Source organism: Chroicocephalus ridibundus, chromosome 7 (assembly GCF_963924245.1).
Source record: "Chroicocephalus ridibundus chromosome 7, bChrRid1.1, whole genome shotgun sequence".
Taxonomy (NCBI): Eukaryota; Metazoa; Chordata; class Aves; order Charadriiformes; family Laridae; genus Chroicocephalus; species Chroicocephalus ridibundus.
Genome location: NC_086290.1, coordinates 21157773 through 21175747, shown reverse-complemented (window position 1 = coordinate 21175747; position 17975 = coordinate 21157773). Strand labels below are relative to the sequence as shown.

Sequence of the window (17975 nt, the reverse complement as noted above, 5' to 3'; positions counted from 1 at the left end):
AACTGCAAATACCTTTGATACCACACACCAGGTTTTACACATCATCTTTTACTATTTGATTGTTGCAGTATCTGTAGTTGTGGTTGATGCTGAAGTAAAACTATCACTTAAAGAAAGATTTTTCTCTCACTAGCTTTTTTTTCCTGGTTTCTGTATGAAAGAACTTCTGAATCTTCTCACCTATGTGAGTGTACAGGCTTTTGATGTGACTTCCCTTCCTTCCATTAGGCACAGTATTTTGAGGTCCGACAGAATTATTCAGGAGCTCTGGAGACTGTGAACCAGATAATTGCAAACTTTCCAAACTTCATTCCTGCTTTCATAAAGAAAATGAAGCTACAACTAGCCTTACAGGACTGGGAGCAGGCAGTTGAAACGGCACATAGGTTGAGTATGAAGTAGTGCGTTGCTAATTATGGTTTTTGCCATGTTTACACTGTAAGAACACTTTGAAACAAAAGCAGATAGGTTTCCATTCGTTTTTAATGAATTTGAATGTTAAATCAGTTTTTCCAAAAAATACATTTAAACTAAATTGTGTTATTAGAACCCAGCCTTCTAATTCTGTGAGAGTCCTACATCAATACGTGAATCCATTTTGGATGGAAGAGGACCTTTTCTGAGATAGGCCTAAAGAAGCAAAGGTGTGCTTTCAGTTGAGAGCTATGACTTAAAGTAACTGTGCAGTACAAGTTATTTTATTCTCCTTCTAGGATAAAACAGATGATCAAGCAAAGGTTTTGTTTTGGTTTCTTTACATTAACCTTTTGTTTGGCTTTAGATTATTACAGAAAGATGCCCTCAATTTAGAAGCGATAAGAATGGAGGCCCTGCATTATCTGTGCAGGGAAGGAAATATCTCTGAGGTGAGTCTTCGAAGCAGCAGACTGTTGAGCACAACCCAGACTTTGTAGGGACTAGATCCCATGTGCTCTATCTTCTTTATCTCTTATTCTCATAAACTTTGTCTTGTCCTGTGCTACAGTATTTATCTGCAGGAAGAGGTATATTCATCTGTTCTGACTCAAATGGCTGTTTTAGTTTATTGTTGGGGCATTCTATGGATGCCAAGGGAAATACAATTTTTTACTTTTTTGCTTATCCAGAGAAGAGGAATCAAGCCACACAGAAGTCTTCTCTGGACAGTTAATTAAATCATGTTGATCTGAATCATCACAGTAATATTTTATTATTTAAATGCTCTTTTTAAAATTCAGAAGATATTGTAAGCCTTCAGTTATTTTTAAGTATTTTATTAATTGAAGTAAGAGAAATAATGAGGTCTTATAGTAATAAATTTTTGGAAGGGGGTCAGAGTCACTTAACGACAGTCTGCAACGTTAGGTTGTATAACCTTCGCTTTGTTCCATCTTTTTTGACAATTACTGGGGGTTTTTTAGCTCTAAGAATTCTCTTTTCCTTCTACTCCCAAGATAACTTCCTTCACAGGGCTATGTGCATGTATTTTGTATAAGTGGTGCTTGTGCCATTTTTCAGTAAATTTTAAAATACATTTTCTAAATTGTTAGGAAGAATCATTAAATATTTGTAATATATCTTTTTCTCATTATGCAAAGTTGCTGGTATAATTTAAGTGGAGATTTAGCAAAAAGTAAAATGTTTTTGGTGTTTTGTAGGTTTTTCAAGTTCTAGAGGAAAAGATACTTTAGGAAGTTTAACCCACTTTTAGTTATTGCAAAGAACTCTTTTGTCATTAGTGTATTTATAATCAAATTTAAGTCTTACTTATGCACAATTGTCGGAAATATGGAGAAACAGTAACAATTGCAGACTCCAGTTTAGTAAAGCTGTCCAGGAATGAAGCTTGCTGGACATGATACCATGTAAACAAAAAATTGTGGGGTAAAAAGTCACATATGACTAAGATTCATGTCTAGAAAAAACTTAAAAAAACAATGGAATTTATCCATGATTCAGTGTCTACATGTAAAATCATATTAAAAAAACCCTATGTACCTTATTATTGTAACCACAGAAATATCTAAAGTACCGTAGGTGGTTTGAGAAACTGTGATGTTAAAAGTCTGAGGATCTAAAGCGTTTTGGTTCTGAGCATGTATGTTTGTATCGCAGTGAAGCCGGAGCAAGATTCACAGATCAGGGATTCTTCAGACTACCTTGCTTTATGGGACACTTTCATTATATCAGGTTCAGCTCAAGTCTTTCGTTATTTTTTATTTTTTTAGAGCGTGTAAAGAGGACATGTGATCTACTTTATTGTCACTTTACTATTTCAGAGTATTTTTCTAGGAATTCCAAAATAAATCTAACTCTGGGCCCTGAAAACTTCTGAGTTTAAATTTCAAGATATTATTGTATAGTAAAATATTTGATTAGTTTTTAGTGAAAACTGTTCAATTGTCCTAATCCTTTCTTTCTATTACTTATTATGTTACTCCTTTTTTCTCCAAGGCGTCAGCAAGACTGGGAGACTTAATTAAGGCACTGGACAGGTTAGAACCACATAATTCACAGCTCTTCTGTAAAATGGCTTTAGCTTTCAGTAGAACAGTGAGTATGGTTTTTTGTTTGGTTGTTTTGGGGTTTTTTTAAGCAGCATACAACTATCTTTATACCCTGATTTTTGTTTTACTTTCTGGTAGACAGATGTTAAATGTCTACTAAAAAGTAGAAGATTGGAGACAATTGAAATTACCTTGTGTATTCTTTGCTAATTACATTTTTTAAAGCTTTGCATTCAGTATGAATTACGATACTGAAGCCGTCTCATTTCCAAAAATGGTTTTACAGCTTGCTTTTAAATGAGAAACAGATTTCCCATGAAAATACACTCAGGTGTCCACCAACCATATTCTTTATGCAGGAAAGTGACAAGACTAATCACATAGACCTGAAACTGGAGGTTTCTTTAATCTTTATATTTATCAGATTAGTTTTAAGGAAGCATTGAAAGCAACCATTAACTATTCCTTCATTGTATGGTATTGTATATTTATGTTTGAATCCAGTACACTTTAATGTCACAATTTTTATAGAATTACTACAGATTATATTAGAGATGATGTTGTTTAGACTGCTACAGTGATATTCAGTGTGTTTTTCTAAGTGAATCTGAAAAATAAGAAAAACTTAAGGTTTAAAGATTATTCTTACCATTAGTGTGGTCGAAACCAACTCATCCTTCAGCATACGCAAACCTTAGTTGAAAGAGCATCTGATTTGGCATCCGACAATGCAGAATTTGCTACTGAACTTGGCTACCAAATGATTTTACAAGGGAAAGTGAAAGAAGCTTTAAAATGGTACAAAACTGCTATGACACTTGATGAAACAAGTGTTTCTGCACTAACTGGTAAGGTCTTACACTTTCTTCTGATTTTTTTACTGGTCTTAAGAAGTTTTTTTTATGAAGTTTTCCTAGCACTGCTACTAGGAAAATCTAGAACTGTTAGGAGTGTTGGGCAGTACTTTGTGGTTCATGTTATGATGTCTTCCCTGTAGCAACAGTTTCCCTTCACTGGATATATCTTTTGGCCTTCCTTTTGAAAATGAAACTGTTCTCTTTTAAATTACAACTCTCTAAAGTAATGGCAAGGACAGAGATGTGGCTGTATTATTATTATTATTATTATTGTTGTTATTATTGTTATTATTTATTATTATTTTATTTCTGTAGTGCCTAAGAACTAGAGAACTCTAGAAAAATAAATTCAGAGGCAGTTGATAGAACAAGCTATCCATGTATGTGTCTAAATTAGATTGAAAAACATAATCAAGTCAAAACATCTGATACTTCTGATATACATGTTATGTTCTTCGAAAAAAAAAAAAAAAAAAAATATTGCTCTTGCTAAAGTCCAGTTGGTGTCAAGAAAATGGAGAGAAAATATAGCATACTTGCATCACAGATTTTCCCCTGCATTTTTTTTCTCCTTGACTATGCAGTTGCCTTCTAATCTGAAATTTCAAACATTGAAATGAAAAAATGAAAAATTTAGGGGGTAGGAGTGGTTTGTGCGGGGAGTTGGGGAGGTGTGGGTTTTTGTGGTGTGTGGTTTTTTTTTTTTTACTTCATTTTGCTTCTTGTACTTGTTCTGAATTTAGAAGCCAGACTTTGTGGTTCTTCTACTTAATCTAGAACCAGTTGAATTTACTGTTTTAAACTTTGTAATATAAGGGATGAGGTCTTTTCATGGAACTGCTTTATGGCATTGCATATATTAATGTATCAATCATGCATCATATATCCTAAGTATTTCTTATAAAATTTGCATTACCATGAGTCTTTATCTATTCGTTCTTCTCGTATCCACACTTTATGAAGAGGTTGAGGGGAGAAAAGGTTAATTCTGGAAAACAAAGCTTGTGCTTGACTAGGAAGACAAATCTACAATAAAATACTTAAATGTGTTACAGGAATTATCCGTTGTCAGCTAATACAAGGGCAATTAGAAGATGCAGAGCAGCAGTTGGAGTTTCTTAATGAAATTCAACAGTCCATTGGGAAATCTGGGGTAGGAGACATCTTGCTTCATTAAAATACTTTGATTACAGTCTGAATTGTGGTCTACAAGCTACTTCATGTTCTGTATTTAAGTCACTTGAGCAGAGCGTTCTTAATGGAATTTCAATTTTTTCTTCCTATCAGCTTAAGTTAATGTGTTGCCTAACTCTGCAGCACAAGGCTGTTTGCTTACAGAGTAAAAACATCATTGCCTTTCTGCAGTGCTTTATCTCTGAAGATAGGTTTGAAATGTCAGGAAGGAAGGGATATTAATTGTTTTTGGGATTTTGCGCTCAAAAAAATATAGAGCTTCTCACACAAATTAAAGGAATGCGTTGATATAATAATCATCAGTGTCACTTACAGTGAACATACTAAATGCCTTACAGTATGCCTAAATATAAAGAAGAAAGGCTAATAGTAGTAATTATGTAGTATTGCATGAATAACAGGTGAATGTATCTGGAATATGGAGAATGCCTTATTTCTTTTTTTTTTTTCTGTAGGAATTGTCTTTCTTGCATGCAGTCCTAGCTATGAAAAAACATAAGAGACAAGAAGAAGTTCTTGCCTTATTGAATGATGTTCTGGATACTCACTTTTCATCTTTGCATGGTTTTCCGCTTGGTGTGGAATATTTTGAAAAACTAAACCCTGATTTCTTGCTGGAAATCATTAGGGAATATCTTAATTTTTGCCCAGCACAGGTAAGCAGCTGTAGATCACGTCTGTCTGAAAATGGTAATTATTCATGGATTTAATTTTGAGATCAGTTTATCATGAAGCAAAAATTTAGAAACTTTTCACTCTTAAAATGTGAATTTATTTTAAGTAAAAGTGTGTTTTAAGATATTTGATCAAAATAACTATGAAAATACATCTTTTGTGAAGTGAACGAGTTGTAATAATGACACGTGAGGAAACTTTGGATCTTTTATTAATGCACTGTGTGTGTCTATTTGTACGTTTTTAGTATCTCTTTTGATCAGGAAACTGTAACAATACAGTGAAGAGAGCTATCTCCATATGAAACGAGGATGTTCACACTGACTATCCTATTCTTGAAATATTTTTGTCAGCTGAGGATATCTTTTCAACGTACATATGTTCTTCCTTTGTTTCAGTTTCTTTGGTGTGTTGGTAAAAATCAGTGGAATGCTACCTTTTTTTTTTATATTATTACTAATCTCAAACAGAAGTCTCACTTAGATGGCTAATTTTCTGTGACTGCAGTTGTTTGTGCTAGTTTTGGCAACAAAGGCATGTAGAACTTAATAAATTGAATGGGGACCTGACATCTCTAAAGCAGAAGAAAAACATTTAAAGTTTCTTTAGAAAGTGTCTTCCTTAAATACGTTGTTCATCTGAAATAGCTGGGAGACAGCTCTTGTTATCCTGTCATTAACAGATTTCTAGTCTAATTATAGAACCTTCACATAAATATTTGTTTATGTACAGTTTTAAAATCTTAACATGCAAACAAGTAGTTTTCCATTGTTATGATCTGTCCTACCATCTATAATGAAATGGTAAAGGTTGAAAGTCTAAAACATCAGTAGCAATGACAATTTCATGTCATGGATGCAGGAAAAGCATCATTCTATGAGGTAGTGTCTTGTCTGAAGATTTCCTTGGGGTATATTCCAGAAGTACTTAGTGGTGATGATGGTTTTTAATTTGGAATGAAAACTGTTTTTCCTGTCCATATAATGATTTGTAAAAGAAAAGATAGGCTTTTCCTGAAGTTTCAGTATCTTTTTATTGCAAAAAGGAGTTTGTGGTATTAGAAAGTAAGGAGTTTAGCCAGGTGGTGGATGCTTCCAGTTTGATAGTGGAGGATTGCTGCTTTCCCGGGACATGGGTCCTGTGGAAATGTTAGCTGTGAACAGAACAATCTTTAGATGCCTCTTCCTTTTTTATATATAACAGTTAGCAACTAGCTAAAGTAATAGAGGGAAATGAACAACGTTTCTGATAATGAGCAACTGAAATGTGGTACATCGTACTAGCAGTTTACATGAAACTAGATATTTCTCAGCTTTGTTGAGAAATAGTTTGTTGCTAGCAGTGTGGAATGAGGGTAGGAGGGACAGGACCAGAACCTTTTCTGACACCAGATGTTTATGGACTGACTCTTCAGCTTATGTCAGGTCTAACGCTTTTTATCATCCTTGAAGTCCAGGAGGCTGTCATGTGTTCCTGCTGATATGAAGAAGTTGCCCCCTTAAAATTAAAACATGTCTTTATTTCTTCGCAATGACAGCTTTCGGCTTTTTGGGATGAAGAAAATAGCAATGATTTGCTATTGCTCATTTGGGTTTAAAGGGAAGCGCAGACTTAAAAAATGAAATTTAAGTCAAAAACACGTCAACTGAATTGTTGCTTTTTGTTTTGATTCCTAGCCTGCAAGTCCTGGGCAGTCTCCTTCACCACTTCTCAAGCACTGTGCTTCTGTTCTTGAAACTGTGGTAAAAACTGTGCCTGGTCTTCAACAAGCTATCTTTTTAATTGCAAAAGTAAAATACTTGTCAGGTAATAGTTAAATGAATACTAGCTATCCACCTCTTTTATTTTCTTTAATATAAAAAATTAATTTCACACTTTTAAATCATAATGAGTATTTGTCTTTCACTGCAGAACACTTGATTACAGCTAAGTGAAGAACATTTGCACTGCCTTTTTTGTGATTTGTATGAGCATAGCTTAATTGTACAGGTACATAAATATGGTGGGGTTCTTTTTATCAATTACTTCCAAAAAAGATTGCTTACTGAATGATTTACAGATGGAACAATGGGAAAATATCTTCCCTTTGACCTGGTTTTGATTTCATTCCATAGCCACATAATACTTTGTCTGCAAGTTTATTCACTAAATGCTCATATTTATTTAAAAAAAAAAAAAAACACAACAAAAACAAACCACAAAAAACCACCAAAACAACCCAACACAAAACCCCCAAATCATAAAATTGGTGGATAATTAATAAATGCTCTGTGTTTAACCTCTGCATTTCATACCAACTACTCTTTCATGTTCCCTTTTTTAACTTCCTAGGGGATATTGAAGCAGCCTACAGTCATCTGCATTACTGTCTTGAAAGGAATCCTTCTTATGCAGATGCACACTTACTGATGGCCCAGGTGTATTTGGCTCAAAACAATACTAAACTATGTTCTCAATCCTTGGAACTCTGCCTGAGCTACAATTTTGAGGTGAGTTTACAAGTTTTATATCTAAATGTTTATATGAACATGGTATCTGAATATTTATCAATGAAATGACCATAATGACAAAACTAATACCTTATTACAACATTTTGAAATTGTTTTGAAGTACAAAAGAAATAAATGGTATCTTTTTCTCAAATCCTTACATAAATATTAAAAACATTGTATAAACAATTTGTAATTACAGACTAACACTGTAAGAGTCTTTAAAAGCCAACATAGGACTTGAAGAGTGATCCAGTGTTGTTTCTGGACTTTTTTGCACAGATGTACAATTGCTAATGAATTATACGCACAGATGCATGAGGGCATCAGGAGGGGTCTGTAGTTACGTCTTGACAGTTTGTGCTGCTTTAAGCACTCTTAAGTGTTAAGAGAGTAGCCATATGCTATGCTCTCTTGCATTAATGTCACATCTTTGTTCATTGTTTTTCTCCCTTCAGGAGCAAATTTGTAAATTAAGAACTGTATTAGAAGACTTTCACTGTTTTGCAGTGGTCCTCACCAGTTTTATTTCTTGGGGCTAATACACTAAAGTATGGGATTTTTGATTAGTTGACATCAGTGGAACTTTATATATAACTAACACTCCACACATCACTCGTTAGGTCTGAGTTCTGCTAAGTCTTTTGACAGCTTAGCTGAAAAGTGACAAACTACCATTTCCTTGCAAGCATGCTGCCATCTTGGTTCCTTCCTCCAGGTGATGCAAGAAAGATGCAGATTAACTACCTAGTTAGGAGACACTGAGGTGTTTGCGAATTAGAATAGAGTTACATTTTCCTTATTGATATTTCCTTTTCATGTGAAGTATATTTTAAGAAGGTGGCAAAATGACAGGCAGGACTTGTGCCAAATAATGATTGTATACCTCTTTAAATTAATAGCCTAATGAAGTGTGGGAGATGCTCCAAATCCCTTAAAATTCAGTCTAGTTTCAAATAATGCTGTAATGAATGTTTTTCTATCCCAGAGTCTCATCTCGTATTTTTTCTTTTTTAGTTAAAAGCTTACTTATTATTTTGCATACTCTTTGAAAATTCTAATATTTTCATAGGTAGCTTACCGAAATTGAAATTGGATATATTTGGAGGAATAAAGGAACCGAGGTCAATGTTTGGTTGTTGCTTGGTTTTTTGTTTTTTTTTTTTTTTTTTTTTTTTTAATTGAAAATCTTCTTTCGGGGGATTTGAATACTATGCATAAAGTAAAATTTGGAAATTCCTTATCTTATTTCTTTAGGTGAGAGAACATCCTGTTTATCACTTAATTAAGGCCCAAACCCAGAAGAAGATGGGAGAGTTATCAGAAGCTATTAAGACCTTACAGATGGCAAAGAATTTGCCTGGAATGAGAAAATCCACACCTTCCTCAAAAACTAAAGGAAAAAGAATTGAAATTGATGCAAGTGATCGTGTGTCTGTCTTCCTAGAGTTGGTAGAAGCTCATCGTTTGAATGGAGAACCGGTAAGAAGGCAAACTTATTAAGATATAATACAAGCCTGAAAACAATTTCCTCTTCCCATTAACATAAGTGTCTATACTTGTTAGTTCAGAATAGAAAAGCACCACCTCTTTTACCAAGAGGACTTGGTAAAATTTCGAAGATGTTAATAGCTGACTTGATAACTTGTACCTTAAACTGTACAGAGGAGAGAAAAAAAAAACACAACTAATTGCAGGTGCTCAATTTTGAGTCTATAAAACCCCTTTTAATTTTGAGGAGCGAATAATGTTGATGTTCATTTTCCAGCATGTAGATTCCTGTTTTGCTGTCTAATGCTATTAGAAGTATTTTTGGATTGTGTCCCTATCTTTGTGTATCAGCATCCTTGCTATCTGCTGTATCTTAACAAGCAGTAGGGCATTACGTACATGTAAAAATATAAGAGAAGCCATACAATCGTGTCGTTGAAAGCGACATCTGGAGGTATTCCTGCTCAAAGCAGGACTTGTTAGTGCAAGGTGCTAAAGGCATTGTCCAGTTGAATTTTGAGCACTTACTTGTATATATGCAACACAAATGTTATTTTCTCTAGTAAAACTTTTTATGGTAGTTCATATCACATAAATTTTACTTACAAAATCAAGAGTTGGGGGGGTGTGTGTAAAACGAACGAACAAACTTTTGGTTGGTTTGTGTAATGCCACCAGACATTCATTTGCTTATGATGTCTTTATTTTTGGCTGTTCAACAACATGAAATACATTAATTCTATTTGGTTTATTATTTGCAGCATGAAGCTGCTATAATACTGCAAGATGCCATTAATGAATTTTCTGGAACTCCTGAGGAACTAAGAGTCGTGATTGCAAATGCAGATCTGGCAATTGCTCAAGGAGATGTTGAACAAGCCTTGACTATGCTCCGAAATATTACGCCTGAACAGCCGTACTTTGTGCAAGCTAAAGAAAAAATGGCAGATATTTATCTTCAGTACAGGAAAGATAAGAAGTTATATGCTGGCTGCTATAGGTAAAAGTTTGGGGGGGGGGGGGGGTCTGTATATATTTTCCTAAATGTTTAATGGTGGCATGGTGAGCTCACTTTTCCCCCTTTCCACTACAATAAGTCAGAAATACTTAGTGACATAATGAATTCATTTAAATAAATGTTGTAACATTTAAAACAGTAATTAGAAGTCCTATTTTGGAAAGATATTTTGGGGTTTTTTGTTTTATTTTCCATAAGCAAAGACAAACTAAAATCTGCAGAGGATAAATTTGTTGTGCCCTATTTGTTGTTTAGGTACCAGTGTTGACATGTTAACCATTGAGCAAGGTTCTGTCTTCTCTTTCCAGAGACCTAGTAGAAAAACTGCCAAGTGCTCATACTTTCCTCCTCCTTGGTGATGCATACATGAATATTCAAGAGGTAAATTCTTGCTAGAGATTAATAGATTGAGTCAGTTGTTGACTTTGGCAAGTTCAGACAATGTAGCATGCTGACTCTTATTGATAGGTAGCTGGCAAACAGAAACTGCTTTAGGATTTAAAAATCATAATTACTGGCTATGAATGTAACTGATCTAAGTTCAAAGAAAAAGCTGTTGAAACACATTTCTTCTGATAGCTGACCGAGTGAAAGTCAAGGTGAGAATTTTATCTGGAAGAACACTGACCATAAGACTAAGGAAAATGTAAAGTAAGGGGTAAATTAAATTTAGAAAGAAGTTGGAGGTGTTCAGAAGAGTTCTGAAACACATTCTGGTTTAGCATGGAAATGTAAATTTACATGGGATTTACACTTCCTGCAGTTTCATTGTGACCATTCTCTTGGAAGTATTGTAACTTATGAACCACTAGTACTTGGTAGTCATTCCTGGAGATTTTACCAGATTTTGTTTTCTTCATACACTTTTTTCTTAATCCTTAGCTTCTGTGTTTTTGTCTTTTACTGTTGAAGCCTGATGAAGCCATAGAAGTCTACGAGCAGGCCTTGAAGAAAAATCCGAAAGATCCAACTTTAGCAAGTAAAATAGGAAAAGCCCTAATCAAAACGCATAACTATTCAAAGGTATTCTATAAATAGTGTATTAGGCTAATTAAGTACTGTGTCCATTATTGTGAACATGTGGGCTTTGCATGATTTTGTTTTCAGGTTGAGTAGAAACAGCATTTCACTTTAAAGCACAAAACAGACTTTTAATCCTGGAAGTAAGTTTTCAGATCCTCTTCAAAATACCTGGTCAGTCAGCTCTGTGGCTGTTGCACAGGACAGAGAGGGGTAGAAAGTATTCTGGGACAGCCTGGGAAAAGCAAGCAGGGCTGTAATGCTGGGGAAAAGGTGTGGCTGTACCATTACAGGAATCTTGAACTTGGGTCTTTTATGGTTTTTTTACAACTCACTGAGCCTTTTAATACAATGTTCTTAAATAGCATCCATGTTACCAAAAACACTTGACTGTTTTGTGCATATGTGCTGCGAAAGAAACAGAGTTTCTCATCTCTTTTTTTAGAGGAAGCCAACATCTTCCCAAGCTGGCATGTACATTCTGTACAAATTGCTTTAGCATGGATTGATAGACAAGTTTAAATTGCAGAGGAATCAGTGCCAACTTCCTAACTTTCAGTGTCTGCTCTTTTTTCTAGTCATTTGTACTGAAATAATAAACAGTAAATGGGTACAGACAGTGCCTGGGAGACCAAGTAAGAGAAATGGCTTAGTGCTTTGTTTCAGGAGCACCTCTTCCATAAGTGCTTAGCACAATCTTCCTCTGTACTTACGGAAGTTATTTCAACTAATGGTCCCTTTATCTCTCTTGGACTTGGAAGAAATTAGGAGAAGGACCACAAAGATGACTGGGGGCTGGAGCACCTCCCCGGTGAGGACAAGCTGAGAGAGTTGGGGTTGTTCAGCCTGGAGAAGAGAAGGCTCCAGGGAGACCTTATAGCAGCCTTACAGTACTTAAAAGGGGCCTACAGGAAACATGGAGAAGGACTCTTTATCAGGGAGTGTAGTGATAGGGCAAGGGGTAACGGTTTTAAACTGAAAGAGGGTAGGTTTTAGATTAGATACAGTAAAGAATTTCTTCCTAGTGAGAGTGGTGAGACAGTGGAACAGGTTGCCCAGAGAAGTTGTGGATGCCCCATCCCTGGAAGTGCTCAAGGCCAGGTTGGATGGGGCTTGGAGCAACCTGGTCTAATGGGAGGTGTCCCTGCCCATGGCAGGGGATTTGAACTAGATAATCCCTTCCAACCCAAACTATTCTATGATTCTATGAAATCTATTTTCTGCCTTGGATTCAGGACAGGATTCCTAGCTCCCATCATCACTTTTTGTCAGGCATAATACTGATTGAAGGTTCCAGTCTGAGTTTGTGTGTTACCAGTTTAGGTAAGTGATACTGCACAGACTCTTTCAAGCACTGTACTAATGTGCCATCATCTTATCTGTTTAAAGTTGCATTTTTATTACCATTGTGCCAGGAGGTTGAGAAAGGAGAAAAGTGCTGTTGGCTTCATGGAGTTAACCCAAAGGTTCTCCATCTTGTGGGGATGTCTATTTAATAGACTTTTTTTTTTCCAGGCAGACTATTAATGACCAAGCAAGTTACCAAGCAGTGACTAGGGACTTCTGTTGCATAAAAATCCCACTACAGATTTCTTTCTCGTCACATTGGATGTGAAATATCCAGTGTGTTGCTGCAGCAAATAAACTGGTTTTAGAGTGACATATGTCAAACAATGTGATTAGTCAACTGCACTTTCACTGTTTTTAGGTTGGATAGAAGCAAACCTTTCACTTTAAAGCAACAGTCAGTCTTTTTTTATCCTACAAGTGAGTTCGTAGATCCCCTTCAAAATATCTGGTCAAAGGCACAGTAACACATGATACAAATCTGCTGAACTGTAGTTCTGATGACTTGCAGTTTATGTGGTTTTGGGCGTGCACTCAAAACCACATTTAATTACTTCTCCATTGACCTAGTCTTGTTACATCTCCTAGCCTTAACATTGGCTAGGAGAGTAGTAATAGAGGCTTTAACTTCTTATTCTAGGAAAACAAGAAGAAAATGTTTGGGTAAAACTTGCAGGAGGAAATGATTTTTTTGTTTGGTTGGTTTTTTTACTGGATTGTGTGTCTAAATTATTTAGTTTGCAATGTTAGAATTTTCAGTTGCTATCTTTAGGTCAGTTATTATTACAAGGAGCTCAGTGTATGATTCCTGTCTTGCTTCATGATACTTCAGACCCTTTCATTTTGTGTGTATAATAATATAATGTACTGTGAGGGTTTCTAGAGTTGCTGTAGAAAAACTTGTAGTCTATATGATGACGGATGCTTTATGGACTTTAATTTTTTATTTCTTCCTGTTTCAAGACTGTTTCAGTTGTTATTTAGAAGTGGTTTTTTAAACACTTACGGAATAATAGTTTATTGATCTAGAACATTGCTTTTTTTTCTTGAGTAAATATTTGACTTTTTAATTGATATGATTGGCAGTCTTTAAAAATGCAAAGACAGAAGACTCCTTTCTATCAGATTATGCTTAGTTGGGGTTTTTTTTAAGCTTTTCATTACGTATTTTATGTGTTTTATCTGAACTTTATAGCTCCAGTCTGGCTGGAATTATACAACTTCAGCAGCTAATGAAAATGTAGTTTAATTGGCAGTCATCCTGTCAAAGATAGAACGCGATAATGTGGTTAGGCTGTGTAAATGCATGTTTATCAAAATGTGGGCTCTAGTTATTCATTTATGTCTAACTTGGCATTACATTTTTGGAAGCCTGAACTCGCAACTGAATAACATCTTTTTAATACACTATTTATTAGAAAGTACTTGATTACAAGAGCAATGAAAAAAGTAGAGAAAACCATGCATGTCATTAAATACCTAAGTAGCAAGGTGGTTGTCTTTAAATAATATTTGGGGTTTTGTTTCTTCCTTTTAGGCAATCAGTTACTATGAGGCCGCACTGAGAAGCGGTCAACAGAATTTCCTTTGCTATGATTTGGCTGAGCTTTTAATGAAATTGAAGCAATATGAAAAGGCAGAAAAAGTACTTCAGCAAGCTTTAGACCATGAGCCTGGTAGGAATGTTATTAATTTACAATAAAACATACAATTTCTACTGTTGTTTGTGTTTTCTGCATGATTCTGAGGACTGAAGTTCCATATAAACATTTTTTGAACTGTAAAACACAGGAAACTATTAGGTGATAAATGAGAAATGCACTCTAAAATAAACTTCACTTATATTTAAAGGTGCGTTTGCCAGACTTTAAACTTGGAACATCTGTGATAGATGAAGTCAGTAAATACAACAGCAGAGTTCTTTCTTTTCTGTGCTAACAAATGTTCTGGTTCTGAATTGATCAAGTATAGATGAGTCTGTTAGGGCATGGATGTTTAGGTGGTAAATGTAACCCAGTATCCTTCAGAGCAAAGAGATTGAACTGGTTTAAGATGTCTCTTAGGAACCTCTTTTACGTGTTAGGAATATGGGTTACAAAGCTAAAACTTTTGGATTTTTTCCTTTTTTTTTTTTTTTTTGTTAAAAGGCAATTAAGAAGTTTTAAGATTTTTAGTGTGAGCTGTACCCTTAAATAAGGAAATCTTTGCAGCGGTTTAATTATATTTGTTAACTTTTGTGACTACCTGAATACAGAAACAGTTAGCATTATCAAGTGTTGTTACTCGTCTCTGTAGTCTTGTCACTATTTTACTGGTCGTTCATACTGTGCAGGGGAATGTTGGTTTTCTGTCTTGTTTACCTCTTGCTGAAAAAAATTCTCTGATTGAACGTTATATTCCTAACTTAGTTAAGCCTTTGAGGATCTGGCGACTTTAATAATCACACTCAAGACAGCTTGATCTTCTAGTGTAGAAAGATAAATTAGCAGTAAATACAGTTTGCCTCATGTACTTTAAAATCAACTCTTCCATCTTACAATGAAGTAAAAAGTACCTAAGCCAATATTCTTTTTATACATCTTTGATATACATGCATTCTCTACATAGAAAAAAAAAAGTGTATCTCATTGGCTGATTGGGAAAAATACTGAGCAGTCTAGTATCTTTTTTTTTTTTAGAAATGCTAAAATACCCCCCATTAGTGAAAGAAAAATGAAATAAAGAGAATGTACTGGATGGAATGATCTTGCATGTTTGGCTACATGGCCTAATCTCTGATTTAGAATAGCATGTCACAATTACAGCACTTTGAAGACAGTTTGCTGATAGAGTATAGCTCAATATAATTTTATTCTTTAAATTTTAATAAAGATAAAACATGGATTTTGGTGACCTTTAAATTTTAAGGTGGAACTGTGCAGAAGATACCACTTTGTCAATAGATTAAAATGAATAGAAGTCGGGGAGAACTTGTATTCTTCAAATATTATTTTATGCATATATATTTTAACTATTATTCAAAATCAGCTTGCTTCTTTTTGAGTAGTTACTGAAATATTTAGTTAAAATAACTGTATTCATGTCTGCTCCAGACTCTAGCAAAAGAAAGGTAGTTTGAGGTCTGAGTAGAAATTTCGTCAAACAACCTGTACGGTAGCACTCATTTGAATTGATTTGGACATTTTTCACTGACTTTGAGGAGGATTTAGACAAGAAATGTCAGGAGTGGCTTTATTTCCTATCGACTTAAATCAAAAGCTTTTCTCTTATTTCTGAGAATGCAAATGGGCTAGACAGTCACTTTTATGTGCTCCTTTTGCATCTTTCAGTGTCTTTGCCCTTAAATCTCACTCTGTTTGTAGGTTGTAATGTTTACCCTGCTGACTAACAACACACTAAGCCAAATTCACAATCCTAAATTCATAAGATTAAGCTCTGAATTTTTCACTTAAGCTTTTGCCTTCAGTATGTAGAGAGCGTCATCTTTCTTTGACTTTACCAAGATCAGTTCTTACAAGAATCATGTTTGTTTAATGCAATTCTTATAGCTAATGAACTGTCTTCTCTGATGGAAGATGGACGTTACCAGGTGCTTCTGGCAAAAATTTACAGCAAAATGGAGAAGATTGATGCAGCTATTGTTTCATTACAACAGGTAAAGGGGAAAACTAAAAAAAATCTATGAAAGCTTGCAAAGTCCTCACTTTTATCCCAGATTCTAACCTAAGTACTTTTGTAAATGAGGAAAAAGTGTACATGGTAGGGATAAAATACCAGTAACTGGTGCAAAATGTAAAGAACATAAGTGATTAGAAAGACTTAAGCTTTTTGTGAGCAGCGTTACCTGAATTTTAAATCAGAATGCAGGCTTTTACTGGAAGCCTGCATTCATACTATGCCTTCCTTTGTGTATGGAGCATATTTTTAGCAGAGCAGGTTAAAACAAAATTGACTATGGGGACAGCTAGGTTATATATCTTTAGCTCTGCATTGAGCACCACTCAGACCAATCTGGAACAGCATTCAATGGCTACCTGACATTTTGTTGTACCGCTGTTTACTTTAAATAGCAATAATAAGATCTCTTCATTCTGGAGTTGAATATTATCACTCAGACTGAGGCTTGAAAGAACAAAGTTGGAAGCTAGACATAATTTAATCCATTTAGAAGATGCTTTCTCAATACAAAGGTCAAGGAAGAGATCGGGTCAGTACGTTCTCTTCCATTATACCTCCACTCTGTTACAGAAACAGTAAGCCTTGGTAGCATCTTCTGACTAGCAAGAATAGTTAGTTATGTAGATTAGTTAGAAAGATAATTGTACATGAGTTAAAATCCTACTGATATTGCTATTTAAATGTTGTTAAATTCTTACTTCTGTTTTCCTTATAATGTAGTTTTTTCTTTCTCAAAGATGACATTTTTTCCTCATTGATCTTTAGTAAATTTCCCCCAGTCTCATTCTCTTAACTGTTTTCTTTACTTCTTTAACTCTTTCAGATTTCTCACTACATCACACTTCAAAAACTTTGTCTCTCTCACCTTTCTTTATTTTATTGTTGTTTTTATTATTGCCCTGAAAACTGTCCTTCCTTGTACACATTCTCTTTGAAATCTTTTCCTGCTCCTTCTTCTTTAGCCGACACATTCATTTATACAAAACCACCTGTATTTTGATTACTTCAGTAGGACAAACTGCTTGGTCATGTTATTGCCTCTTCTTAAACAGTCTTCCCTTGGTTTTCAGGGTGATGTTAAAGTTCCTCCCAGATTTTACTTCGTGTTTAATTCTCCTTCCCTGACAGGCAAAATGTTAGAGGGGTGAGAAGAAACAGACTAATGCTACTGCTTCTTTCTCTTCAACTTGTGAACTTTTAAATGAGCGAAGCAGCTGTTCTGAAATTTTACTTCAATGTTAAGATAGTTACAAAGATGCTTGAAGCGGAAAGGGGGAGTCTTTTGTGTCTTAATGGGCTAGAATTCCAGTTGATATCCAAGAAAACTTATCAGGCATAATCAGAATTGGGCATAGCTATTTCCTTATCTGCCCTCTTTTGGGGCATCTGCTGTTAACAAAGAGCTCTACCGCTGTGCTTCTGCTAGACTTAATCACTCCCTAAATGAAGGACCTCAGAAAATAAAATTTGAAGGGCTTTTTGCCTTCCCCCTCCACACCCCACACCCCCCACACCCCACCCCCGCCAAGTATTCTGTGCTTAATAAAGGAGTTAAGTACATACGTCTTCTGAGTGTTGGTGTTTGGAGTCTTTTTTTTTATACACCTTATCAAAAGCTTAATTTTAAGAAAAAGCAAAAAAGGAAAAGACACGTAACACTTCTATTGAATATTTTTGGTGTAGGAAGGTAGCTTGGAAACTAAGGAAGGTCTTACAGGAA

At 35.1% G+C, this 17975-nt stretch overlaps 1 protein-coding gene across 4 annotated transcripts in view; it reads left to right on the top strand.

Moving 5' to 3' along the window:
- The window catches only part of TTC21B (tetratricopeptide repeat domain 21B), a 42830-nt gene that overhangs the window by 6856 nt on the left and 17999 nt on the right, over positions 1-17975 (top strand). Inside the window, exons 6-19 of one of the 4 annotated variants that reach the window (XM_063341766.1) lie at positions 229-386; positions 782-866; positions 2434-2532; positions 3142-3334; positions 4399-4496; positions 4993-5193; positions 6889-7018; positions 7544-7701; positions 8959-9183; positions 9954-10192; positions 10519-10591; positions 11093-11233; positions 14115-14253; positions 16126-16232. In XM_063341766.1, the coding sequence (XP_063197836.1) occupies positions 229-386; positions 782-866; positions 2434-2532; positions 3142-3334; positions 4399-4496; positions 4993-5193; positions 6889-7018; positions 7544-7701; positions 8959-9183; positions 9954-10192; positions 10519-10591; positions 11093-11233; positions 14115-14253; positions 16126-16232 (2046 nt within the window). Of the gene's footprint in view, positions 1-228; positions 402-781; positions 867-2433; positions 2533-3141; positions 3335-4398; positions 4497-4992; positions 5194-6888; positions 7019-7543; positions 7702-8958; positions 9184-9953; positions 10193-10518; positions 10592-11092; positions 11234-14114; positions 14254-16125; positions 16233-17975 lie in introns of those variants that run through there. The other 3 variants (XM_063341767.1, XM_063341769.1, XM_063341768.1) reach the window with 3 other exon arrangements.